The sequence below is a fragment of the Anopheles moucheti genome, chromosome 2 (genome assembly GCF_943734755.1).
Source record: "Anopheles moucheti chromosome 2, idAnoMoucSN_F20_07, whole genome shotgun sequence".
NCBI classification, from domain to species: Eukaryota; Metazoa; Arthropoda; class Insecta; order Diptera; family Culicidae; genus Anopheles; species Anopheles moucheti.
The window spans coordinates 90,329,411-90,356,453 of NC_069140.1; the positions used below are offsets into that span (position 1 = coordinate 90,329,411).

General features: G+C 44.6%; 1 protein-coding gene across 1 annotated transcript; it reads left to right on the forward strand.

The window, feature by feature from the left end:
• The first annotated feature begins 12,639 nt into the window (after nt 1-12,639).
• On the forward strand, nt 12,640-26,774 carry LOC128309755 (NAD kinase-like). Its single transcript, XM_053046220.1, has 7 exons — nt 12,640-12,733; nt 17,969-19,092; nt 24,189-24,272; nt 24,355-24,898; nt 24,965-25,222; nt 25,302-25,384; nt 25,448-26,774. The coding sequence occupies exons 2-7, from the start codon at nt 18,455-18,457 to the stop codon at nt 25,656-25,658; spliced, it is 1,818 nt and encodes a 605-aa protein (XP_052902180.1). The 5' UTR covers nt 12,640-12,733; nt 17,969-18,454; the 3' UTR covers nt 25,659-26,774.
• Nucleotides 26,775-27,043: the final 269 nt, after the last annotated feature.

Here is a 27,043-nt window from a genome sequence, read left to right on the forward strand (position 1 = left end):
GTGTGGATATTCCCACCCAGCGGCACAGAATGGCACAGATACCCGCGGGGCCCAACAGTTGGAATACGTAATCGGTATGTGGTACCGTACACCTTCCTTATCAGGAATCTGTGCAGATCTAATTACAACTGGCGCCATCCAACGGCAGTAACAATATTTTAATGCTTCCAATTTCGATTCGATTTCATCCAGCCAGTAGGTGCGCGTGGACCACTCCCTGGAGGAACGCCGCAATCGAACGTTTCCGATCGACAAAGGATGTGGCAGTTAATCGTGACGGTGCTGCTGGGCTGTCTCGTCCACATCAAAGGCACCATGGTGTATGGACGCTGTCCGTTCCTGAAAGCCATCCGTTTCGAACCATTTCTAATTCGGTTCTTCGAAGGGAAAAATGGACAAATTCTTTACTTTTCCAATGTGCGCTTCGAGGCGCTGTTCGACAAGAAGCAGGAAGTAGAGGAACACTACACCTCCAAGTACGTGATTGTGCTCGAGCATAAGGAGCAGTGCTTTCAACCGTTCCAACTGCAACTACGCGGTACGCATATGCCCGACAGTGGCCAGCGGGGCAGCACGACCCTTCTAAACACGACGATTCTCGGTCTGCACGAGAAAGATTATTTGCTGGCATTCTCGTGCGTTCAGATCGGCCACAACAAGCTGGAGTACGTGTGGATCTTTGGCCGTGCCGGACGATTCAGCATTGGGCCGGACAAGGTGCGGAAGCTGTTCGGTTATCTGCTCGCGAACATGAGCACGGAGGTGAAGGATCTTAGACGGTCGCATCACGATCTACCGTTCTGTAAGAGTATCCTGTGGTCGGCTATATTTTACGGCGTTGGAGGAATGTTGCTGCTGGTGGTGACAACGGCTGGCATCGTGTGCTGGAAGAAGCACAAACAGATCTTACAGCTGCGTCGCCAGTCCTGTGCCGAGTGTGAGTATCCTTCGCAGGAGGTCGAGCTGGAAGAGATGGAACGGAATATAACTTCGGCTAGAACGATCGCCATAATGCACGGTGCGATCATTTAATTGAACCAATATTCTGTGGTTGTTATTGAAATATCTGTGTGTTAGGAATTACCAGTTAGCTTCTGTAGCATCTTCAGACATGTTTGGTTAGCAGAAGAATTCTTGAAGAATCCGTATTTACCTCCTTATTATGAAGTCTTGTATAAGTCCTGTCATTGAGACTGCTGATATTGTCCGGTCACCGCGGCAACAAGATGGGATAGTCAAAATAGAAGCTATTTTGTGGAAATTTAGTATTGGTAGTAATTTAGTAGTAGTCTATTAATGTCTCCTGCACTATTTACCGGACCAGATGTTTGCTATTCGGACTAGAATCTTTAAAGCGTAGAAGAATGACGGTGCACAGTGCATCTTCCTTCGTATGACTATTTCTGGAATAATTGATGCTCCTTATATTCCAAGTAAAATTAATTTCCTAGCTTCAGTATAGACAGTTAAGACCTAGATAATGTTTACGGCATGATTTTAGATCCACATCACATAGCGCTAGTGAGCCGGTTATTCAAATGACGGAAACTTATAACAACTTAAGTACTTCGGTTGATATGAGTGTGACGCTAAACCAGGTTGAGAATTGTTAAAGATATTCAGGCATCCTCAAAGATTCTTAATTCCTCAAAGATGCATGCCTCATCCAAATTTATCTTTTGGAATTTCTGTTGCCCAATGTTGCCCAATATTCTGTTGGAGATCACGTGAATTTCTGTTGCCCAATAAATACATTTGGTAGATGTTTAAAGTGTTGCCTCTGTTAATCAATCAAACCAATGAGAAACAGGAATAGATTTCATCTTATTACGTCCAACATACTGCGCATCGATCCGGACATCATTGTTGCTTCAATGTGTCGTAGCTTTACTTTCCTCTACATGATGTGCGATCCGCGTACTCCACGCAAAATGTTTATCCTACACGGCTGGAGCAGGTCTCCGTGTGAGAAGATTTCAGCAGTTGATCGTCTCGAACGTTTTGGCGGTGTAGCGCGGCACCCCGTTCGCACCTTTTCATATGTCCGCCCCCACCACACCACACCAGTCGATCGCGACTAGCGCGTTGTTGGTGTAGTTGTGGCGCAAGCGGATCCGACAGCACAGATCGCGCGAAGCGTAGAAAAATGGAAGAATCCCAACGGTTGGACTTCAGTTCGGTTTCCACCTTCGACCGTCGGACGTTTCCAGTCGCTGTCGCGGTCGCGTGCAGTGGGGTTTTTTTTTATCGGCGTTCGGCGTTCTTCTGTGTTGAAGTTCCTGGCCTGAAAAGATTACAACGAAAAGAAGCATAACGCAAAGGAAACGGAGCACCATGGAGAACTAGTTGTTCACAATTTCGGTCACTAGATTGGCGTGAACGTGTTTGGGAGCGTGTGATCATAAGTAGACGTGAGAAAATTTCGCCCAGCCAAAACCAGTGTCGGTGAAGGGCTATGAAGGCACACTCAGTAATCAAACTACTCTGTCAGATACTACAAAAAAGCGTCGATTTGTTGTTGATGTTTACTGTTGCACAATCTATAAGGAAATAGTGTGCATCCGGCACTGTGTCGTATTGTGTGAAGCGTGAGGAAATAAACAGAATTGGACTTTTTTCCGGCAGTTGGAGTGCAGTGTTGCGTGAAAGAAGCCGCTGCCCGATTGCGCTATCCAGCGTGCTTCCGTGCTTAGGGTTCGATAGGCTAACCGCGATCAGTCTAGTGATCAGTCTTGAAGATTGCTTGCGTCCAAGTAGGCTGAAAGTTGAGGTGCAAGTGGTGTGTTCCAGTAGCAGGACCACGTAGTGATTGTGTCGGGTGAAAGAAATCTTCCCAAAATAGGAGCAAAATGCGCGAAGAAGATTTAATTCTTGCACGGGCCATCGTGGCCCAACAGCACCAGCAGCAGCAGGATGTGTCGCCGGGTGCATCGCCGGCTCCATTGCGCCGAACGCTCGTAACCAACTTGCAGGATAGGACGAAACAGTTCCGGTAAGTAGACAACTTTTTGATACGTGTGCCTTATTTTGATTAAAGTTGGTAAAAATGAAAGTACGATTTGAAACGCTGATATCGTGATCTGTTTCACACTCTCGTGCTAATGGCGCTATTGTAAGTAGGACGCTAGATGCGAGTATCTTTGTGAAGTGATTGGTTTGGTTAAAGAAATCGGAGCAGTAACTTTACCAGAGAACTCTTTTGTGAACTTTGGAGATGTAAAATAGTTTTAATGATCCTTTCCTGTACGTCAATGTCGATCTGCCTGGCTTCATTCCTTGGAAATGATTTTCCCATTATTCAAACACTAGACAACGATTGACGGCAACAAAGTTAATTAGAGCGAGCTTAACCTAAACCTAATCACGAGCCGCCGAATGATCGAGTGGGAAGAAATATTTACTGATGCTTTGTTAAACTTTTCCCAGCGCATCATGCTGTTTGAAGATGAAGCACAACGAAACAACAAAACACCCGGAATTGTGATGTCGAGTGGCGTTGGAGTGGAGTTCCGTCGCCATTTATTTTGTGGTGTTGAATTTTTTGTTTATGACACCCCGCATCCGGTATATCATAATTAATATAAACGTTCACCTTCACCGACCGACCGAGTAGACATCGCGGAATGTTAGCAATTCGGTTGAGCATTTCGTGTCAGACATCAGCTGTAATATCTTCGAGACAAGTTTCTCAACCCGGTCGTGTAACCCGGCTAGAATGTCAAGGATTCTTGAGGTAGCCATCGTGAGAATAAATGCAATTATTTCCCACCGTTTAATACTCATCGAATGGGATCTTTCGGTTAGAGCGATCGCTTTTTTTTCTACACTGTGAAAAGTGTTCTTAACTTTGGAAGATGTTCAGAAGAGTCCTCTTCCTAACTGATATTAATCTCTTTTCATGTTCAGTGAGATTCGCATCTGTAATTTGATGACTTCACCGAAAAGTTCTTAAACATACAGCAATTCAAAGATCTCAGATCTCAGAGAGGTGCATAAGCGATGGATAGACAACATACCTCTCTAAACACATTAGAATAATTTCATGCAAATTAATTCTCCCTTATTGAATTGCCCACATAAGGGACTCACATAGGCCGCGCTAGACGATCTACTTGATCAGCGATCATTCACTTTTTCACATCAACTCCTTTATGGAACCCATTACACGATGATGCTGCATACAGTCGCGTTTGTTTAGTGTCGATCACGTACTTATCTTTGATCTCACCCATCTCATACACGGCTCGTACACCTTGGTGACCTTTGCCATATTTCAAACATCGCCTGGATAATTGTTTCGATAACACGTTCTTCAGTATTACCGTCTATTATTTTTCCTTCCAACCGAACATAATTGACAGCAAGCGTTTGAGCGGTGGTTCGAGAAAACTGTCAATCTCTCGATCAGCGCACAAAACCCTCACAAACCGTGTGCACAATTTATGAGCGATCGCGTTTATCTCGTTACGATCCGTTTTCGGTCCGTTCGGCCCGTTCAGTGAGCAATGATTTATGACTTTATGTTCGTTTCCTCGCAATGAGGCTGTCTGTATGTGGAGCTTATGTTCTTTACTGGCTTTGCTGCAACAATTGACATTGATCCATTCAGTCACTACTCGGAAGCTTGAACGGCTGAGACCCGCTTTGCTCGTCAATGGAGTTCAGTAGATTCATTCATAATGCTGGGTGAAAAAAGTGACCTCCTCAAATGGAAGGGGACTGCTCCAAAAAAGATGATCATGTTAGGCGAGGTGTGCCCGGTTCTCAGCTTCTCTTGCAGTCAGCCGGTGATTTAAGTAGCTTCGGCATGGGAATTCCGAACTAGCGAACGCGGACTAGGAATGACTGTTTAAACTATTTTTGCACCTATTGTTATGCAAAGCCAGACAAGCTCTGCCAACCGGAGTTGGGAATTCCTTCCGGAGCTTGATGTTCTAGACTTTCTGGGATCTGGTCCTCATGTTTCGGGGTTTTACACTCCCTTTATGGTGCGTATGATAATATTGTAATTATTATATTACATTAGACTAAGTTTGGAACACTCTTAACGCAGCGCTGTGACCTTCGCACGCCTGCCAATGGTTGCAGCGCGTTCGAGAAGAGGGGATCGTAGTGGCTATATTTATCTTGCCCATGCCAGACCGTATGTTCGCACATGATCACATCACACCTGGGAGAGGTTCGGCGGACTGGTCTTGAAACTACCTTGAAACGTTGAAGTCAGCATGTTGTTCAATATGTGGTTAGGGATGTTTTTTTGTGTCTTGTTCACGTTCGTTTCCACCTCACTCAGACAGCCGGTTGGTTTTTTAAAGTTTTTGCTAGTAACACTACAAAAAAAAATCTACTGGATGAAGCGAAGGTGTGTACGTTACCATTTTTTTCGTTGTTGTCGTTGTTGGTACATGTATTTTTTGGCTGTTGCTCTCCAGAGACAGACCAAACATTACCAAGGGGAGATACCCAATGGGGTGTCTTGGTATGGATTGTTGCATTTTGTGTTTTTTTTTGTTTTGCTGTTTGATGCTGTTTGTCTCCGGTCCCTTCTGGTAGTTGCCAAGGTTAATGTTACGTACGAAATATGTCTTTTAACACTAAATATGGTACGTCGAACATTACGGGCGCGCGTGTATGGTGCGAGCGTAATGGTTCACCATTCATTCACCGGGTTTGCGAATGGTCACCCCAAGTAGGGTGTAATTTCTGGTAATAAGTCATCAATCAGGACAAAATTTATTAATTTTTAATTGGCCCTTTCATTGCGCGTTCCGCTGCGGTGGTTTTGTGCGAGACGTAAATGCCCAGAATACCGTAAAGAATGCAGTGCTGTTGTCGAAATGTCTTTTTTATGATTCCATTTACCGAGATGAGTTATACTTGTTGTGTACCGCATTCTTCCTAGATGTCTGAAGTAAATCTCAGTATTTTTTTGGAGTTTAGGGTGCAATTCCAGCTGAACATCCTTCAAAACATGAAAACATTGTTCGTAAATGCTCCATGATGAAGAGATTTGTTTTCCGTCACGCAGCACAATCAGATAAAAAGAGAATCTAAAATAAATATAAAGCATTGCGCTCAATATTTAAAAAATGCTCTTTCAGAAACGGGTCGACCTTCCTTAGATGTACGGGTTAATCCCAGAAGTGAACAGGAGTGGGAAGAGTAATCCAAGAAATTGGAGTATCTTACAGATTAGGCGAGCTACCAGATCTCTAGAGCCTCCAGAGGAACTTGAGAGGTTAATCACCAGTCGTCAATACCAAAACGACTCAAAACAAAAATGCAACCATTTGGTTTAACTTTCAGTTTGCTTGGCAATCGATAGACCCTCTGTTTTGAGCTTAACTTCGTTTGGATTGTTGCATCGTCAATTAAAGTGTTGCCTTAAAAAGTCCTGACTGTAACATCTTAGAATTCTGCCTCGTAACGATACTTCTTCGTTGTTTGGTCGATTGTTTCAACTTCCAGGGATAACGAAAAGATCAATTTACCGTCATCTTCACATTCTCTGTTACTCTTGACGGAGATGTCTGCTGAAGGGTGTCTTGCTAGCCTTTCTCCATACGCCATCTTTGCAATAAGCTATATGAGAGTCTATTTCCATATGAGAAAATATATTATTCATGCCATATAAGTTTTTTATAGGAGAGATCAAGTGTCTTTTTACGATGAACTTCTTCACCTCTTTGAAGAAATCTTCAAAGGCTGTTATTTGACTGTTGGTTTGTCTGTGCACAATAGGATATCGTCATGATAGAATATAAGACGAAACAATACTGGATGTATCATTAGGTGGCACGTAAACTCGTATAAAAAATTGTTAAAATCAGCCCATTTGTACATGCACACGTGTGTGGACAAACATCAAACAAGGAGGTCATCAACAGGTGACACGTGCTTCGTTTAATAACCGTTGAATTTTTAAAATCATTTGTTTGCTATATGTATATTACCGATGGCTCAAAATATCGGCCAAAAATCCTTTGTGCACTAATTGTTTATGCAAGTTTTAAGTTAAAACACACCCTTTTTAGCGTTCAATTGTGATTTATCACCTTTTCAGCGGATTTGAAACACGCTGTTGTCGTCCAACGTGGAATGTATGGTAAAGAAGGTTCGTCAACGCCGTATCGTGGCGGCCATTTTTAAAACTATTTTTAAATTTTCTATCTCGTCAATTTGACTGTTGGTAAAGTAAAAACAGATGCGTTAAAAAATGATGCGTTAATTATTAAATAAATAAAATATAAATTAAGTTTTTTCGTGGTACAAAATAATATTATAAAATGTAAAACGAGGCCCACCTCAGCTCTAGCAACTTTGGTTTGCAATTCGGTTTCCATCGAACTGTCAAACAGGAGGGTTGCAAAAGAAAAGGCAAAACATTGCGTAGATTGTGTTTTGGCAAACGCAAATAACGCGTCCGCGTTGTTGGCTGCCTACAGTGGATCGGTTTTAACAATTCAGCAAACGCGGGACGAAAACGTGGCATTAAACAGACATGCAGTTGCACATCGTTAACTTTCCCAGGTAGGGTGGATGTTGATCGGTTGTTAGCCACGCGGCGAGCATCACCATTGGGCCGGTAGGCGTGAAAATCATCCCCCCAAAAGTAACACAGAATGTGTACGCCGTGTGCTGTGGAGACAATTTTCGGTCCTTAGCTATAGTGCAACATCTGATCGTTTTCATCATCATCGTCATTGTGTTGGTGTGTACGGTGTTCGGTTGCTAAAACTTTCACCGTATCCGCATTCTATTGTGTGTGGTGCGTTTGGTGTGCGTGTGTGTGCGCGCGATTGTGACAATTCATTTGCATCCCAAGTGCATGCTGTGCATCGGCATTTTGTCGAAGGAAACCCCCCATTCTACCGTCGTGTGAGAGTCGATCACGTACAACTGAGTACACTGCAACGACATCAGCTTAGTGCGCAGAAAAACAGAAGAAGGAAGACGCGTATCGGTCCAAGTGCAAGTGCAACATGCGGTATTAGATAATATGAGGATAGTACGACTATATTAGCTCAAGTGTGTGTTAAGATTTAGTTGGATGCCGGGCATGGATCGTCGGAAGCACGGTGCGTTCATGGTCAAGGCTCTCTGTATCCCTTCCGGTGCAGATAAAACTATCATCCATCCGAAGGAGCTATGCTGAAGAGTGCCAGTGGTGCAGCACAATTGTTATCGCTTTTCTTCTGCTCACACATCATCGCAGCAAGCGGGAGAAAGTTGCCCCGTCGTACCAGCACAGCTGACAGTACTGACAGCGACGTCATGGTTGGCTGACTGTTGCCAAAACAAAACAAAAACAAACTATTGCTCCACCAGGCACAGCATCGGAGGCCCTTGCGAAACACACTTTCGAACGGTAAACAAGATGCAACGGCTGTGATTGTGTTCGTGTTTATTGAACGTCGTCTTCGTCGTTGTTGCCGTGCTCGATTATCCCGAAACAGGGAGGTTGGGTGGTCAGTTGGACAACCCCCACCACCAGCACGGCAATTTGTTTTGCTTGGATTCGTTTCTGCTTCTGGCGTGCCACATCGACGGTGGAAATAGGCGGAATAATGAACGGTAACGGAGCGTGCACCACTCCGGAGGATACAGCCGAAACGCGCGAAGCACTGCATGAATGGTGAGCTCATACCAAAAGTAAACTAAGGAATTGATTGAAACGCCCATCGAAGAGGGTTAAAGGAAATAATTTAGAAACGGATTGTATTATTTTATTTTAACTTTTTAGTTTATTAACATTACATTCTTCTTTTTTAGTTGGTTGGCTTTTTAGTTAGGATCTTGTAACTTATTAGCGCACACTTCCATAGCTGATTCCGTTAGTCTGAAGGTTCTGGGGAAAAATAACGATTTGAATTATTCAAGAAAACGTTTTACCAAAGATCGCTAATTCTCCCAATGGAACACAGATCGGACGGTCAAAACTTTATTGAACAAACCTTTAACGAAGAATATAATCCAATAATTATGAAACCAAAACGAAAGGATTGCCGATAGTCAATGCCGTTTGCGACGGTTTTCCCCTGGTAAATTCAGGTTTACGAGATCAGGAACATTACATCGTTGTAATTGGGCATTTCTTCTAATGAAAGCCTAGTGAGCAAGCTCAAACAATACCTAAGCATAATAATAGCATAATTATTTGTTAAAATGTATGCCCTGGATATGGTGGGATGAAATGGGAGTTATATATTATGAACTGTTTTCCAGTGATCGAACCATTAATGTATAATGGCATCTTCTGAAAGGATCATTCTAGGGGAAATTGGCCCTAAATGTGAAACTAAACAATGTAGAAATTGACATGCACACCTAATGTAATGTAACAGTAACGATTTTCGTAATAAGAAAAATATTTCAGATTTCTTTGTAATACTAAAAAGCTATATTTACATCCCTTCCTTCAGTGCTCCCCTTTTTCTTCACCAGAGGATCGTTTCATCGGTATGATAGTGGATAAATTGTCCCGCTAACTATCCGAGATAACTTTACGCTTCCCTCTGGCCATTTCCGCAGCGGTTTTGTATCCGCGTACGAGTAAATTTCGAGTTCCGGGCGGTCCGATTTTCAATACAAACCGTGCACACTACTCGACCATTCGGTAACACTTCGCTGGCGCTCGTCGCCGTGCAGCGTCCGTTGTGCTTTTGTTCATCTTCGCTTCGCCTACATCCGGTGCTGCACTGCTTTGATGCAGTTCCGGATGATGTTGATCGCGTTTGCTGCACTGCTCGCTGTACCAGCGATGGGAATTGGGGTTGGTGCGATGGTGCACGATGCGATGTGTATCGCGTGTATAACAAACGTGTGTGATGCAATCCCGCGTGTTGTATGTCGCTGTTATCCGCGTGTGCAGATAGATTAATGCTCAGTCGAATGTATCGAATGCTCGGCAGATGAATAGATGGGTAGTTGGCAATGGCGAAGAAGCAAACCTATCAACAATAAACTTCAAAACCGGTGCTTTACATTAGCCTGGTTTGTTGTTGTTTTCGAGTGCCCCGATCGTCCAAATCGTTCACCGGTGCAGAATAAATTGGGCACGGTTTGTAACGTTGCTTAACACCGCGCCCATGGTACCGATGGTGTACGTAATCGGCATATTATGTAGCAGTAGTGTTAGAAATAAATCAAATTTTTGTACAAATTGTGATTGATTTGCAAGCCATTAAAAGCCAGCGTGCTGAGACGAATTTCATCTAACAGTTGAGCAATAGCTTTATATCATTTATTTTTGTACATCATTTGCCTATCATTGTTGCCCTTGGCTTAGAAGATGGTAGAGAGTTGGGTACACGTGTCCACTGTAAAGTAATTGTGGTTTGTATCAATAATGAATTATGCGAACTCATCCACCTAAGACCGATTGGATGGAATAAATGGGTCAATCGATAGTGAAGTTGATGTACTCCCGAGCCAATTATTCCGTGCTCTATTTCGTAGTCTGTCATGTCGATTTTTACGGCCGAGAATAGTGATTTGGAAAATGGACTACATGGCAATTTTGTGTGTTGGCGATGCATTTTTTATTTGCTCTAACCTGTGCCTTCAACTATGGCATGGTTTAGTTCATAAGTGACCAAATAATAAATATTATTATATATTATATGCACTTTATTTTTGATCACAAATAATTTTGTGTTACAATTTAGTTCCAAAACTGTAAGAAGCTTAGACGAAAATACACTGTACTCCCTTTTTTGTACATAAATACAAGTGCGATTAGCGAGATTAAGTGCAGAGTAAACATTATGTTTGAACAGCTGGTTCTACTGTTGGTTGAAGGTTTTGCATATATTAGCCATCTGTTGTGCTGTAGGCCTCTTATCGTCTGACACTGGAAGGCTCTATGTGCGTTTGGCAAAGAGTTGTGCTGCTGCGGGATGGATGGCAATGATGATTCAACAGTGTTTGTTCGGTCTCAGCCAGATTGTTGTTGAGTTGTTGGGCTTTTTTTTTGCACTAATCCATACATGAACGGCACTATGGTGTGGTGACACGCAACCATCCTCGATCAGTCTCTTTTATCAAATATTCACATTCACGTAATGTTTTATAAAAACAATGGGTTTTTATTGTTAAACCTTACGCAGTTAGTGCATGGGATATTGACCGTCGGTTTACGTTTAAGTGGGCTCAAGAATTGTGACATAAAATGACATTTTTAAGACTTAAATTAGTTGCACATTGAGTATAAGTATTAGCTATTGTTTAACATAACTTTTAATTTCTGTTCGCTATATCTTTTGTTTTAAATTTCTTATAATTTTGTATCTTATATCTAAACACTTGATTGTGCACATCATTCCATGTCTAATTTTTGCGATTAAATTGTTTTTTTTTGTTGTAATAATTCACTATCGATTTTCTCGTTAATCTTATTCGCTTGCATCATACAATACGTTGGGCGCCATTTATCTTATCTATTACAAAACCCAAAATTTGATAAAACCTAATCAATTGTATACTTTTCAACCTTTCATTACTTCCGTCAATCGTGTTACAGTGAATATAGCAAATTTCTTTTTGTTGTTTAAACAAATTGTTAGTTTGAAAGTGTTCAATAAGTACAATAACATAAACAGCTGTATAATTCAAATTACTTAACCAACACGCGATCAGTCCACAGATGCTCTAAAAATCAACGTTCCTTTGTATTAAGTAAAGTAATTGACGTATTTTGCGATCATTTTGAACGAAGCATTTAATGATCAAATAGAAACTCCTAGGCACGTATATAATAAGCACATAATTTGCAGTTTGAGAACATTTTTTCATTAACCGTTAACACTTCTAACTTTGAAGTTTTACAGTTTTATTTAATGTTATTCGAACGTTTGTTTTAATTGCGGAAATTTAATTTCAACTTTCCGTCCTGTTGTTGCACCACAGTGCCTTGCAGCTGTATCGTTGTTGAACAATAGTGTATAACGCCCGTGGAGCGCGCAAGAAGGGGTGAGCTAATGGGGTGTGATTTGCGGTGGAGGTGACTGCGTGATTGATACCATTAATTGTGGAACGGGGTGTACGGCGAGGGGGGGGGAGGGGGGGGGGGGGCGAGGAGAAACAGGCAAGAGGGCATTTGCAAGGTGCGCTTGGAGCCACCAACCGAGCAAACGGGTTGGCGCTTAGTACGCACTCACTCTGGCATACGCGGCACCGCGGATCGGCGCGGTGCGAACGAGAAGGATCACAATGCGGCGTTATGGGGCTGCGAGTGTCTGGTTGTGGTTCTTTTTTTTTCGCGCGCGCGCGCGCTTTTTCTTTCATTTCTGGCCGCCTGTCAGCCTGACACACCGAGTCAGGCGAACGCAGTCAGCCGATCGTCGCAGTCATCGTGAGATCGTTCCACGGAAAGGGTGCGCACGCCACCGGCCACCATTTTGCACGCGGGAGTTTCGGGGCGGTTTTTTTTAGTACACGGCCTGTTGTGTGTTTTCTCCCTTCGGTTCGGGGCAGGCTATGTTGCGTGTGAGGGTGCGTCCAGAGTTGGTGGGAATTATGATAGGCTCACGAAGAGTGGCAGCGTGTAGTAACACGATCATGTGGTGAAGCTTTTGTGACAAACAGTGTGCGATGGTTAGTGATACAATGAAACTATAAATAGCCGCATCCACTAGAACAATCATTGAACGTGTTTTAGTACATAGTTTAAGTGGTCATAGTGGTCCCCAAGTGAAGTTGGGGAAAGATTTCGGTTGAATTGTGCAAAAATGAGGTGTTGTTACGAATATTTTACATTACATTTAAGTGTTGAGAGTGAATTCTATCTATTTACCCTCCGTTGCACCATCATCCAGTTGTAGTTTTGATAAACCGTAAACCCCACTGATAAGCGGAGCGGCTTTTGCAAACATCTTGAAATGAACCGTTGCCAAAATGCCTGACCCAGTCGGCAAGCAAAACAACAAACAAACTTCGACTCAGGTTTATGTAAGCCGACATGGCCGCTATACCGTGTTGGCCTAGATCCTAAAAATTCCAACCAAACAAACGTTGCCTTTAGACATCTGTGGAGGTACTACCATAGCTACTCGCTCCAATACCAGCGAATTCGGGGGCCACTCTGAGTTCGTTGACACAATGGAAGGGAGAGTGCGCCCAGTATCCTGGCCGTCTTCACATCTGGAGTACCGTGGCGTGACGGAGTCGCTTACACACCGATGACGCCAAACAGCCAACAGTTTTTAGTACATCGATCAATAAAAATGTGGGTTAGGGACTCCACCGACTCCACTCCAACTTGGGCCAGACACTTGGGCTCTATTTATAGAGCAGTGTTGTTGTGGGACATTAGAATTCGAACCCGGCTGGTTTCCATTTCGTTAATTGAGCATTGTCACTCACGGCTTCGCCGGGGTTCGTTCATGATGTCATGGACGATGCGTCAAATTCCTGGAGCGGCCCAACACCTACCTGTGCGTGGCTGTGGAATGTGTTTGTGCGTGTGTGAGGGTCCCTTTCGAAGACGGGTTTTTAATACGTGCGCATTCCACATTCCTGCACACGCTTTCCAGACGATGACGTCTCCGCCAGGTTTTGGGTGGGTCTGGGTCTATATACTCCTCGTCTAACCGGCCTCAGCAAAATGGCAATCGTTCATCATTTTTGCCTTTCGGGGGCAGGCAAGGGTTTTGCGCTCTCTTCTCGATGGCGCGCTGTTAAGATATTTTAATGGGGTCGGTCTGGACAGTTTGACTTTTTCTTTCGATAGAAAGGCCACAGCAAGGCGTGTGGTTTTACGGGTATGTGGTGGTTTACTGCAAGTGGTTACGCAAAAATTCAAACACAAGACCACACGGGACGAGAGTGAGAGCGGTTCTTGTGGTCCCATTGAATGGCGTCTGGTTTTGCGTCTTTAGCGAAACCGTTCGGGGTTTTTTTGTGTGTTGAAACTGTATCGCCCGGTTTTCGCTTATTCTAGCAATTGAAGGGATTGAGGGTTGACCAACAGAAAGGGAGATGCGATTGTTACCATTGTGGCGCGCGGTAGGAGAGAGCGCTCGGACACCGTTGATGCTTTGTGCCACAGCGTCATTGGTCGCGGTATTTACAAACAAAATCGTTGCACTTGTGCGTCGAGTGATGATTGCCCAAACGAATGATCAGGATTGCGAAGATTATCATTTCATAGCATTTTGCATTAATGAAATGATTTATTGCGGTTTTATAAAGAACACTGATAATTTATTGGAGTCGTAAGGCTTGAAAAGATTAGCTTTGGAATGCCATAAACACATTGCGAATTATAGTTCCAAGAATTTACTTATAATATATAATTCTTTGTCTAAAAGAATACTTAGTGACTGCACTATAAAGTGCATCAGACTGCAGTATTCTAGTGACTCCATTGACTGCAAGTTGGAGCAAAATAGAACAATGACAAGCATTAGCTTTCTCCTCGTCTTTCTTGACTGAACGACCTACTACTACTTGGTAATGCCTGCCATTTCTGGACATAGCCGGATAGTCACAATCCTTGCTATGGGGTATTAGTCCGGATAGGATTTAGGTCCGATCCGTTCGTGTGAAGATCGGCACCGCTATCATTATGGCGCCCCTAGATCTCTCTTAATCTTTCGATTACTTTCTCATGTTCGGTTCATTTATGCTTGGTGAATATTTTCCAATTTTATCCCTTTGTTGTGAGATTGTTGAAGCAGTTTACAAACAATGAATCCTTATTAATCATCCAGATATCGGAATAGATACCAATGAAGAATTTATGGACATAGCTCTGCTCTTGTAAAACTATCCTCAATATACCTCTTTAGACACCTCATCTCACCTCGTTACGTGATGTGCAGCAAAGACATTTGTGTGCCTCAATTCAGTAACAATTTGTGTCGAGATGTTTCTAAAGTATAATTGTGTGTCTTATGCAATTAGTTTGTGGATTGTTCTACGGACTTACTCCACACTGCAACCATTAGCGTACGTGAGTTCTTCTGGTGCTACTTAAATACCTGAAATTATCTCAAATTGTCTCGTCTAATGTGTTGCTTGTGCTTGTGGTTGCACGTAACGAGCTGCGGGTAACATTTGTATTTTAAACATAGCCACCGTCATGTTTCATTCGAAGTTACATGATGTAGGAGTGGATTAGCGCTACCGTATCATTAAATAAGGAAATCATTGCTTCAATGTATCTCTCTGGATGTCCGGCACGTTGGATAGTTAATATTTCGGTGTTGTTGAGTTAATTAGACGCTGATCTTGGTGTTTTTTTGTTCATAAGTTTAGTTTTGAGATCTATTTTTGGATCAGCAGCTTATTTCGAGTGAAGGAATTTTTTTTTCGAGCACAAAACCTTCAGCCGCGTACCGTTTCCATCGCAAACTAGCAAAAATAATAACGAGTAAAGCCATCCACCCCATCCGCTCTTCCGGCACCGTGCTGGAACATCGGATCTTCGGTGTCAATGTGGCCGCTCGATGTCACGGTTAAGCGAATGGCTCGGCCACGGACTCATGCCCGATGCTCAAGGCCACAGACCGTTGCCTGTGCAGTGCCGTTGATTGATCGTCATCCAACATCATCCGATCGCTATCCGATGCGCATCAAGCAACAACCCGGCGCTGTATCCATTCCGCTGCTGTATGCCATCCTTGAGCGAGACTGGCGCGAGTGGCTAATAGAATCTTGCGGTCGATTGCCGTTCCGATCATCGGTTTGGCAAGGTTTGTGTCCGTTTAGGGGTGTGCCTGAGACAGTAAGGTGAGAGGTGCGCACGGTTTCCACATTGGTTTGATGGAATCGAGCAACGGAAGATGTGGTTGTGTGCAGAAGGCAGCGGTGTTTCACACCCCGGGTACCACCCTTCCGTGGCTGATAGTCATGCGACACCGGGGAGGATTGTGTTAGAGCTTTACGTAATCCACGGTCTGCCCTTGGCTAAGGCTCGCTGTGCGAGGTGACAAAGGAACTGCGCGCCACCAATCGGGCGCCCTGTGGAACATCTCTTGTCGCCGTAGAAAGTTGCTTTCAAACGCCACGCTCTGTGACCTTTGTGAGCGCACGGTGTCTGACGGTGTCTTTTTTTTTGATGGCCTCATGTAATAGGGATTGGAGAGCAATCCCAGGCAGTGGTGTTATGGACATGTTTACAAATTTACATCATATTAGCAGCCGCTAAATACGTACATTTCCACGTTATGGATGGGTAAACATTTACCCGGGGAATTAGTAGTGAAGCTTTTTTTTTCGGTACTTTTGGTTGCGAGCGAGCAAACTGCCAGAACCGCCTTTGCGAGCACAGCTGGCTATTTGGACAAGCAAAATTCTGAGTGTCCACATTTGCGAACCACAATAGTGCGGTGTAAATTCGTCTGTTTGCCCAACAGATGGTCATTAATTTAATAGTTAGGGGTTTTCGAAATTACGCACGCTAGAATACTATGGAGTCACTATTAAATCTGACTTATCATGCTAACAAATCGCCCAACGGATGCAGGCTGTGACCAGAATTTTGAATTGTAGACATTTCAATGTGAGTTTGTGATTGTCTATCTGACTGCTGCTTAATGTCACTCAACTTTGGTGAGTGGCAGAATGCGCCGAGGATCATTAGTCGTGATGGTGGGGCTGTATATATACGGAAGGTCTTTGGCATTCCGCTGGTCGGTGGTTAGAATTAATCGGCTATAAAAGTCAAAAAGACTGGCCAATGTGTGTGTTTTTGTTTTGGTTTTTTGGAAAGTGTTTTAACACGATTCCCCCAACTTGCAGTTGCGCGTGTTAATCAATTCTAAATGGTCAAAGCAAGGGACCTTCAGAAATTCGATAGTGGTTAGTGGCTGGTGTGTACTACCTGATTGCATTTGCACTACCAGCAGCAGCAGAGGTCATTGTGCTGTGGAGGTGCGAACCGATGCCGAAATCGGTTGACCTTCTTCCGTTGCGTGGGCATTGGGCCGCGAATCAAACCGCGTCACTGGCGCGCCATTTCTGCGTAACATAGTAAACGGAGTAGGGAGTTTTGATGGCCACCGGCTGTGTGTGTTTACTCTGTTTGTTCGGATGTTTGCAAACCTTTCGTGAGATCCCAGATGATCTATCCCCGATCACCCGATCACGATTTGACGATTTGTAATCTTACCGTACCGAAACTCGTACGGCGTAGCTGATGTAACGCCTGGGAAGATAGTGCCGAAGGAGAGTCACGTCAAGGTGTATGCCAGGGCCACACGACCCATCGGCCCGTTTTGCATGCCGTTCGATCGTGTGCAACCGGCAACGAAAACATAGCAGTGGGGAATGTCACGCAAGGTTAGCCGGTGGTGTTGGCAGGTTGAAGGATCCTGGATCGTGTAATACCGGTGCGCACTCCAGGGCCTGCGATGATGGGTGTTATTTTCCCCGTTTCGGTGCCATGCGCGCGTGATTTGATTAAGCGATAGGCAAACCGTTGGCACCTTGCGCCGCAATCTTAAAAGTCATCGTGACGATGGGGGTATTTGTGTCAATGGAGGTGAAAATTGGAGAAGGTTCTGAATGGGTAGCAAACACTCGAGATAAACGACGAAACTCCGAGGAGACGGAGTGATGTTTGCGGCAGTGCGTCGTCAATCGGTTTCCGTCACCCCAGGGACACTACTGAGACAACGTCACTCTTATCAGTGCTTGTAGTGAGTTGGGGTTAATTCCCCCCGGGCATATTGTGCTGTGGGTATGGTGGAGACAGAGGTGATAACAACTCCCGGCTTGGTGACGTAACGGTGATACGCGAGCAATACGATTGCTTTGTTTGGCGAGTGTTCTCTTCAGTTGGCAATCAGCTCATCAGTGGGAAAGATGTACTAATCCGCCAGTGGAGTTCGCTGGCGTGATCTTATTGCGCAGATAACTTAACATTCTGAAGGTTCCTTGAGCACGCGTGTGTTCAAGCACAGTGTCGTCGATGTTTCCAAGTGCACTCCTTCCTAACTCCCGGTGTATCTCATTCCACTTTCAGTGAGCGTACCTTGCGCGGTGGTGGTCCTCCCTGCGGCATAAACACTCCAAGAATTAATAAGGCATTTGACTGCCCTTTATAAAGGTGGACACTGACGGTGTGTGTGTGTGAATGTTCTTTTGTTTGCGAATTCTATTTACAAACGCGTGCAACGTAACGCGCACGGTACAGTGTTTTAATCGGCAAAGCCCCCCCCAGAGTTAATCCCTCTCGACTATTATGCTCCAAACCAAAGACCACGGTTTTATGCGTGTTGGTGCGATCATCGCGCATACGCCGATATGAAGTGTGAGTGGTGCCGCAAGCGCGAATCAAAGTGATCGACTAGAATCGAAGCAGATATTGCGTGAAAGGGAGCTTTTGTGGTGGTGCATAACTTAGTGCCGGTGTGTGGTGTGTGGGGCTATCTGCAGCTAACTTCTACTTTGCCAAAACAAGACGCAAAGCAAACAAAAAAAATAAGCCAAAGGCTCCAACACAGCAGTTATGGCCTACCTTTCCGATGTGGATCTCGCAACGTTACACAAGTCACGCCTCGAAGAGCGCGTACAATATCGGCTCTCGGCAATGTGGACGCACGGTGCGGAACAGAGTCGGGAACAATCGCGACCAGTGCCGTCATCAGACGCGTCGTCACCGGCAATGTTTGGTGATCGAGAACGGACAAACGTCCGAGCCACCAGGGCGTCTACAGGCCGCAACACCGTGGACGGTACGATGCCACGTCTCGAAACGCACCCAAGAACTAGTGATATAGTGAACAATAACGTGGTGGAACGTACTGCGAAAGAATCCAGCGTTTCGGCTACTGGCACCTCGCATAAGAAGGGTTCTTTGGAGCAGAAGCTAACTGCAATGGAACGACCGCTCCAGCAACAACAGTTACTGCAGCAGCAGCAGCAGCAGTACAACTTTAACGGTCATGTGATACGCCCTAGGATTAGAAGTAGTAACAGCATGTCCAGCAGCAGTTCGACAGCATCCAACTATCATCATCAGCATCATGGCAGCAGCAGCAGCAGTGGAGGAGGAGGCAAACACGTCGAGTGGAGTGATGACGATCACCTGCACGACGATGGCTACTTCTCGTCCGACACTCGCCGAAGAAGGTCCGGTACATGGCCGTAAGTGGTTGCGCACTACTCAACCTAATCTTACACTAGCCTCGACTTGAGGATCGTGTTGTAGTGATGTTGTATACGACACTTACGGGGAAGATCATAGGAAGATCAGCGTTGAACGATGAATGGCGAAGATGTCTAGACATCTTCTGAAAGCTTTCTGTTAAAACGCCCTTCATCTTTGGAACTTGATTGCTCCTAAGATCCTCGGATATTCCGAATGTGTCATTCGATGTCTAAAGAGCCCATCCGGTTGTGCAAGAGCTTATCTACCAGATAGTTCCAACCGAATGTTTGACCTAAGGAACCTCTAGGTCTATAGATTAATTCCAGCACGGACAGAAGTAAACACCAATAGGGTTGTGATTTCGTTTGGGGTCGTTCGCCATTGCCGCTCCACGCTTGAAGGTAGCTGTGCCCAGCAAATTCTGGAAAGGTAGCGATCACAACAAGCGGGTGAATTGATAATGAGAACGATGGTACCGGCACATGTTTACGGGTACTATATGTAACTTCTTTTTTTTTTAAGGCCAATTCCAAACTGACGTCCACCACCTATCGCTTAGTCGCGCACGGTTTATCGTATCGATAAGGTTGGTGACTCCGTGCCCATTACCGTGCCTGTTTCCACTTTGAATCCACCATTCCTCCAGTGAGTGTTATTGCGACTGCAACAAGGATTTTTCGTGAGGTTTTGTCAAGTTCTGGGTTTATCTGTGATTCGTCAGGAAGTTTCCATTTTCCATGCGTCAAAGTAAGAGATGACTAGCATCAGTTGGCCGCTGTACCTCTGTTCGTAGACGTGAGCAGCTGAAATGATTTCGAAACAATGAGCAACCAGTTCTCATCAAACGCGATATCGAAATGCGAAATCTTATCACACAATGACAGTTAGTTTACACAGGGGGCACGCTGTATGCTGTATGGTGAGGATTTTCCTGTCAGAAGGGTTTTTTGTATTTTCTTGTGGAAACGTTCGCGAAATCTGTTTCAGGTACAAATAGAAGGTTCTAGCTGTACTTTATTAATAGTTCTAGTTGGTGCTCGGTGTGTAGACGATGTGCTGTATTACTATCTAGTGGCTAAAGCTCCTTCCTCAATACACCATGGAATCGTTTTAGGTAGTATGAACAGGATTTATACAAATATGTTTTTAAAATGAAGTTTACTAAGTGAAACAAGTGCGAAAATCACAAGTTACCCTTGTTTACCTGTGAAAAGTGTCCCATCACTTTGCCACGAACCCTAATTTCATTCGCCAACGGTAGGCAGAGGGCATGACTTGACACTCACTCAACGATCAGTTTGCGCGATGGTGAAGTGTTGTTTTCATTTCTTCCCCTTGCTACCGAAGCGTAATGGAATGTGTTGCGTGTTTGGTAATGGACAATCGTTATTGCTTATAATGGTTGTAAATAATGGTTAATTTATCAGCACAACTTCAACACGATTTGTTGATTTATTAAAATGTATGTGAAGTGTACTGCGTTAGTGAGTCACTGTTCTTAAGTTAATTAAGTTAAAATTTGACCAAGCAATTGTGTTGAAAACTTCTCCTCCTATCCAAAAACAGAATAAAGCTCATTCTGTCCGGGTTTGTTCAAGGTGGTGAACTTCTTGTGCGAATGTACTTCAAAACGCAAAAAAAAGGGAAAGTCTGTCCCTCGGTAGTTTGGCTGTAGAGGTTGGTCCGTAGCCTCGTTCGCTCGTCCATACTAAGACAAGTAATATTTCGCTTCCATAAAAGTGTGTATATAAAATACAGGGGGAGGCCGATTAAAAAGTGATAAAATTAGTTTTAAATTTCTTTAATTTATAATAATCTAAAAGTAGAACAAAAATGCTTTAAAACAGCTCGAAAAAAAGAGTATTGTTTTTAAGTTAAAAATGCTCTTCAATTCCTCTACTGAGATAAGAACTACCCTGTAGAGTGCGGTACAGCATCTTTTCGAGTCTGGTCGTCCCTGACAGTAGTCGTCCCCCCCTTAAACGATCGTCGTCTTCTCGTCGTCGTCCGGTGGTACACACGCGACACGGGTCCGATTAAATTATGTGCGGATCGATCGTTCGCCGTACGAACACAGATGCAGTCACGTCTACAATTAAATTAACCTGTCCAGTTTGTCGGGGACCTGCACCTCTAGACGGCACGACGGCGGGCAGCAGTTTTGTGTATTTTGTTTTACAAAATGATACGTAAATGTGCTAACGCCTACGACTTATTTAAAAAGTTCCAGTCGTTAGTTCATTCATTCAGCTGGAACGTAATATAATATGAGGAAAACATTTTATATTTATTGACACAACCACTCGAGGGAGTGACTTTGCGGAAAATATTGGCAAAACAGTATCGGACCAGCTCGGGGGGAGTACATATAGTACCGGACGACACAGTGTCCATCCGTGACACACCTGCTGGAAAGCAACAGAGCACAGGTCCCAGCATCATCTCGCCGTCCCAGCTCTGTACGTTGGTGTGCGTGTGCGATCGCACCCCCTGGTCTCGCTAGTGTGTTGACCGTGTGCTGATTGCTTGTTTCAGCGATTTTTTTGATCCTTCACCGAATGGTGTTTCGAACGAGCTGCGCATGCACGATCGTGTGTCAGTAGTCGCGCGAGGAGACACGCGAGTTGAGGTGTCGAAGTGCATAGGATCTCGCAGTTGCCGATCGGTCCGAATCCGGCAGGGGGTTTAGTTTTGTCCGGTTTGTGCCACAAAACGCGAGTTGTCGAGTTAGTGTGTGATTTCGGAAGATTTTTGTGGGTTTTTTTTGTATACAACTGATGGATAACGGCAACCAGTAGATCTGGTGTGCGTGTGTGTGTGTGAATATAGCATTAGATCGTGTCACCGTCCACATACAACAACATTGCAGTAGTGCGGAATAAAACGGAACGAGCCTGCCTCTCACCACGATGGCTGAGATGCACGAAAATGATGACTTTATGGCCGATTTGGTGCGGTTCAACCATCCGCTGGTGGCTCTGCATCATCATCCGAATCATCACAATCACCACCATGCGTACAGTGGCCAGCAGCACCAGTCATCGCAAAACAATCATCGCCAGCATAATGGCTTTTCGTCCAAGGAAGGTGGCACCGGTGCTGCTAGCTACGCCAATGGTAGTGGCACTGTTTATCCGCCATCGGCCGAGGACGATATTCAAGCGGATGAGGATCAGTTGCTCCTTTGGCGTCCGAAGAGGTCAGTTCGATGGAGTTGGTTCCAAGCTTCAACAAACAACGTAAACACGCACACACAGTCGGCAGTGTATGGTGATAGCCCTTTCCCAAGGATGGCTACGGCAGGCCTGTCCGGCCTGCAACTCTCGAGCAGCAGATGCCTTTTTTGGTGGCTGTGCGAAGATCGAAGATCAGGAAGGTGTCGCTCGCTATTACGTCAGGCGTACGTTTCTAAAGAACTCGTGCCTGTTACGGTGAGGTGTGCGTCTAAGGGCACGCGAAACGCGGTACAAGGCTATGACGCAAAACCGTGTGGAGTCACACACGACTGCTATGCTGGAGTGTTCGTATCCTCAGCGTGTACTACGAAAAGAAGGGGGGAGAAAAAAAGCCAACGCGTTAACGTGTCGTTCGTTGACGTTCAAAGAGTTGAGAGGCGCCTAAACGGATTGAAGGTTTTTTTTTGTTTTATTCTGATTTTCTGCCCGTCCTGTACAGTCGGGGAAACGATAACGAGAATGGGGTGTTAAAGATTGGTGGCTGAAGAGCAGCGGCAGGAACTTGGGCCAGATGTGACGGGAAGGTTTATTCGTGATTCGTTTCTTTTTCTTCCCATCCCTCTACGGCATGAATGGGCGGAAAGATGCTGTGCTGAGAAGATGATCGTGAGATGATCGTACCACTAGTGCGACAGGATACCGAAGAAGAGGATGGTTCAATATGTGTGAAAAAAGCTGATAGTAATGGGGGAGGGTGCAGGTGAGCTCGTACGATACGCGAGAAGGGTAAGGCAAAAGTTGTCCGCCCTGACAATTTCACTAATCGTTTCGATATGAGGTAAAATAATGACCCCCGGTCTCGCTGAAGGTGGCCCGGAGCTGTGCCCCGACCACCACCACAGCACCAATGTGGTGGGTGCATTAATATTGCCGATACGACCAATATGCGTGAGTGTTGCGATGGGCAGCAGTGGTAAGGGAGGTTTTTTTTGTTGTTGCTGTGGGTAGCGAGCGAGACAAAAGGGAAGGCGAGCAACGGAGAATGAGGGCCTGAGGGGCGCACTGTTCGGTGTGTTTTGCGGTTGGTCAGGGTTGTTCGCAACGATAAGGGTACGAACAACAATTATAATTAACTTCAATTAAAGTTTCTTTGATTTAATGTACCGTCTTGCTGTCTTTTGCAATTATGGTTTGTCTTAATTGAATCTTTTCCTACGTATGTTGATTATGAACATTATTTTTTTGTTGTTTACGACGATTGTACTCTTGTTGCGCTAATTTATAGTTAATAATTATGTCTCGTTTCGTAAAATATGTGAGAGATTCCAACATTGTTTTGATGGTTTGTTTATTAAACAAAATCTAAACTACATACACATTTATATTTTTCATATTTAAAGTGTCTAAAGTAAATTGTTCGCTGTCGTAGTTCGTTGTCTGCCAATTTTTAATTGATATTGGTGTAACTCATATGCTACCAATAAGGCAACGGAAGGTGGTTCTTTATTACGCCTAACGTTCGTGTGTCCGTGAACAACAGTGCACCGAGCGCCAATATTCGTTTAGAACAATGTTTGGGGTTGCGGTACAATGTAACAAAGGGCTTCGTTCGGTTCGGCTAAACAGGAATGGGAAGCACGCAATTAATCAAACTGATATGAGTTTGCGTTGGTGGCGCGATAACGAATCATTGGTTGGATGAACTGTTGTGTAGTAATAATATTTTGCATCCAACTGTCTGTCTAAACAATAATCTTCCTTCAGCGTCATACGTTTTCTTCTGAAAATTGTTAACCTACATGATAAAGAGTGTTAGGATTTTATTATTTCCATTTTGTAATGTCATAAACTCATTTAAAGAAGAACGATAATAAAACACTTTTCATCTAAAATTGTATTTTTCAATATATTTTCAGGCGAACACGAAGTTTGAATGCACCGTCACCGTTTCAACAATTTGGACCATGCGGTCGGATTATGAAAAACTCGGCGATGGTGATGTAAGTAATCGCTAGCAACCCTTCAAAACCTCCAAAGATTATCTCCCTTCTAATGTTTCGGTGTTTTCTTATATCTTTGTAGGCAAATTCAGGATCCGGCTAGCCAGCGGTTAACATGGTACAAACCACCACTGGCGGTGCTGGTCATTAAGAAGGTTCGTGACTCGAAGGTGCTACAACCGTTCGTCCAGCTGGTGGAGTGGCTAATCCACGAGAAGCATATGGTCGTGTGGGTGGAGGCCGCCATACTGGACGATGCGCCGCTGACCGGTGACAAGCGCTTCACCAAGCTGCAGGACAAGCTGATCACGTTCAAGGACGGGCGCGATGATCTGACCGATAAGATCGATTTCATCATCTGTCTCGGGGGCGACGGAACGCTACTGTACGCGTCGCTCCTGTTCCAGAAGTCCGTCCCGCCCGTAATGGCATTCCATCTGGGGTCGCTTGGTTTTCTCACACCGTTCCAGTTCGACAACTTCCAGGAGCAGGTGACGAACGTGCTCGAGGGCCATGCGGCACTGACGTTGCGCAGCCGGCTGCGGTGTATTATCGTGCGCAAGGACAAAACGGAGCAGGAGATCTCCACCTTCAAATCGTCTCAGGATCCGTCGACTAACATACTGGTAAGCGCTGGCCGAATGCTTCTCCCTTTGGTGGAACATTGACACTAAAGTGACGTTTCGTTGCAGGTGCTAAATGAAGTTGTCATCGATCGGGGACTGTCGTCCTACCTGAGCAACATCGATCTGTTTCTGGACGGCAAGCACATCACATCGGTACAGGGTGACGGATTGATCGTGTCGACACCGACCGGCAGTACGGCCTATTCGGCTGCCGCTGGTGCCTCGATGATACATCCATCAGTGCCCGCCATTCTCGTCACACCGATATGTCCTCATTCCCTCAGCTTCCGACCCATCGTACTGCCAGCAGGAGTGGAACTGAAGGTATGAATTCTTAACAGAAAACAATGATACTTGTGGCTTCTACATCGGAACGGCAACTGACCTTATCCGTTTCTTTTAGATTGCAATATCGCCGGACAGTAGAAACAGTTCTTGGGTGTCGTTCGATGGTCGGAATCGCCAGGAGCTACTGCACGGTGACAGGTAACTATCGGACATAATCGTACAACCTTCCATTTGTTAATATCTGCCCGCTTTATATTTCAGTCTTCATGTCACAACCTCCATTTACCCGGTGCCAAGTATATGCGCGCAGGACCAGATCGCCGATTGGTTTGATTCGTTGGCCGAATGTCTACACTGGAATGTGCGCAAGCGACAGAAGTGTCTGGACGAGCTGTCCGATCTGACCGGTTCCGGCACGGAAGACAGCGCCATCGACGATATCGTGCGCGGTATGGAGAACCTCGAGAATTGATCGCCCGTCGAAAAACGAGTGTACGAAACAACAGAGCTACAAAAGATCAAATCGAAGCTAAGCGTACTTTGCGACAACAGGAAGCAAGAGTACAAAGTGATCGGAACGTAAAAGCAATCGTTTGGGGAGTGTTATACGTGTGAATGGGTGTGTGTGTGTGTGTGGGTGGATCCTTCAGGTATTTTAGGAAGGAGCAATAGCGAAACAGGAATGTAGCGGATCTCGTGCAGTGTTGTAGCAAAGCGCGCAAGGTATGTTTTGGTGTCCCGATTCCTTTTAGTTACGGTTCAAGCACGGACTGCTTTGAGTACTTCATGGTTGCTTTTTATTGGAATACAATGTGTAGTGCAGTTTGCATGTGGATGAGGTTGAGTAACCAATCCGAAGGTTTTCATTTTAAACAAAATTTACGTTCTACACACCATAGCGTGTTCACACCAAGGGAAAGTGATTGTTTCGATAGTAAAACGAGTGGTATTCGGTGAACGGTGCAGCGAAATCTGTGTGATGAGCGAAGCGTAGCGTAACTCCAGCTTGTTTATTGTGGGTCGGTTTGTTTTTGTTAAGTTTAGATGTGATGGTTCTCAAGGAGAACGCTACAAGAAAGATACATGCTACAATAGTGTATAAGAGCTAATAGTTTGGAAAACGCTGTGTGTTAAAAAATGGAACAGAAACAACAAAAAAAATACATGGATAATGAAAAGTAATACAAGAACGAAAAAATCCTACAACAAAGTCAAACTTTTTTTTTGCAACAGTCGTAGTTTCCCTTCCGTAGGCGTTCATCAACATCAGCTCAAATTACGCTCGAAACTGCAGAATGTCCGACCCCGATCGGTCGGGAGGCACAAATGAAGGGGGAGACAATTACACTAAGGTAAAGGCAAAGTTACCGACGTCCAAACAAAAGCACGGACAAAAGATTAGCAGAGCAAGCGATGTGGGGTTGGACGCGATGATGTGTTTCGCTAGATACGTTTCGTAGTGATAAAACCAAACTTTACAGCGCTTCAGTTCTTTGTTTTGTTTGGTGGATTCCTGTGTTTTTTTTTTTTAAATAATATACCTTTTGATATTGCTAACCATTGTAACGAGGGCAATGGCCGGATGAAACAGTGCTCGAAGGAATGTAACATTACACTGATGGAGGGTAAAGAGAGGTGTGTGTGTGTGTTAGGCAAGGCATGCAAATGTAAGATCGATCAAGTGCGATGGAAGGGTTGTGGGGGGGTGGGGTAGGGGATGAAGGCAGAGGGAGGGTGGAATGAAATTCGTGTTGATCCCTAGAGAATTTATATAAAAAAAAACATAGTTGGAAAAAAGACAAAAAAAACATGAATGAATGAAGAAAATATATAAGTATACTATTTAAATAAATGCGA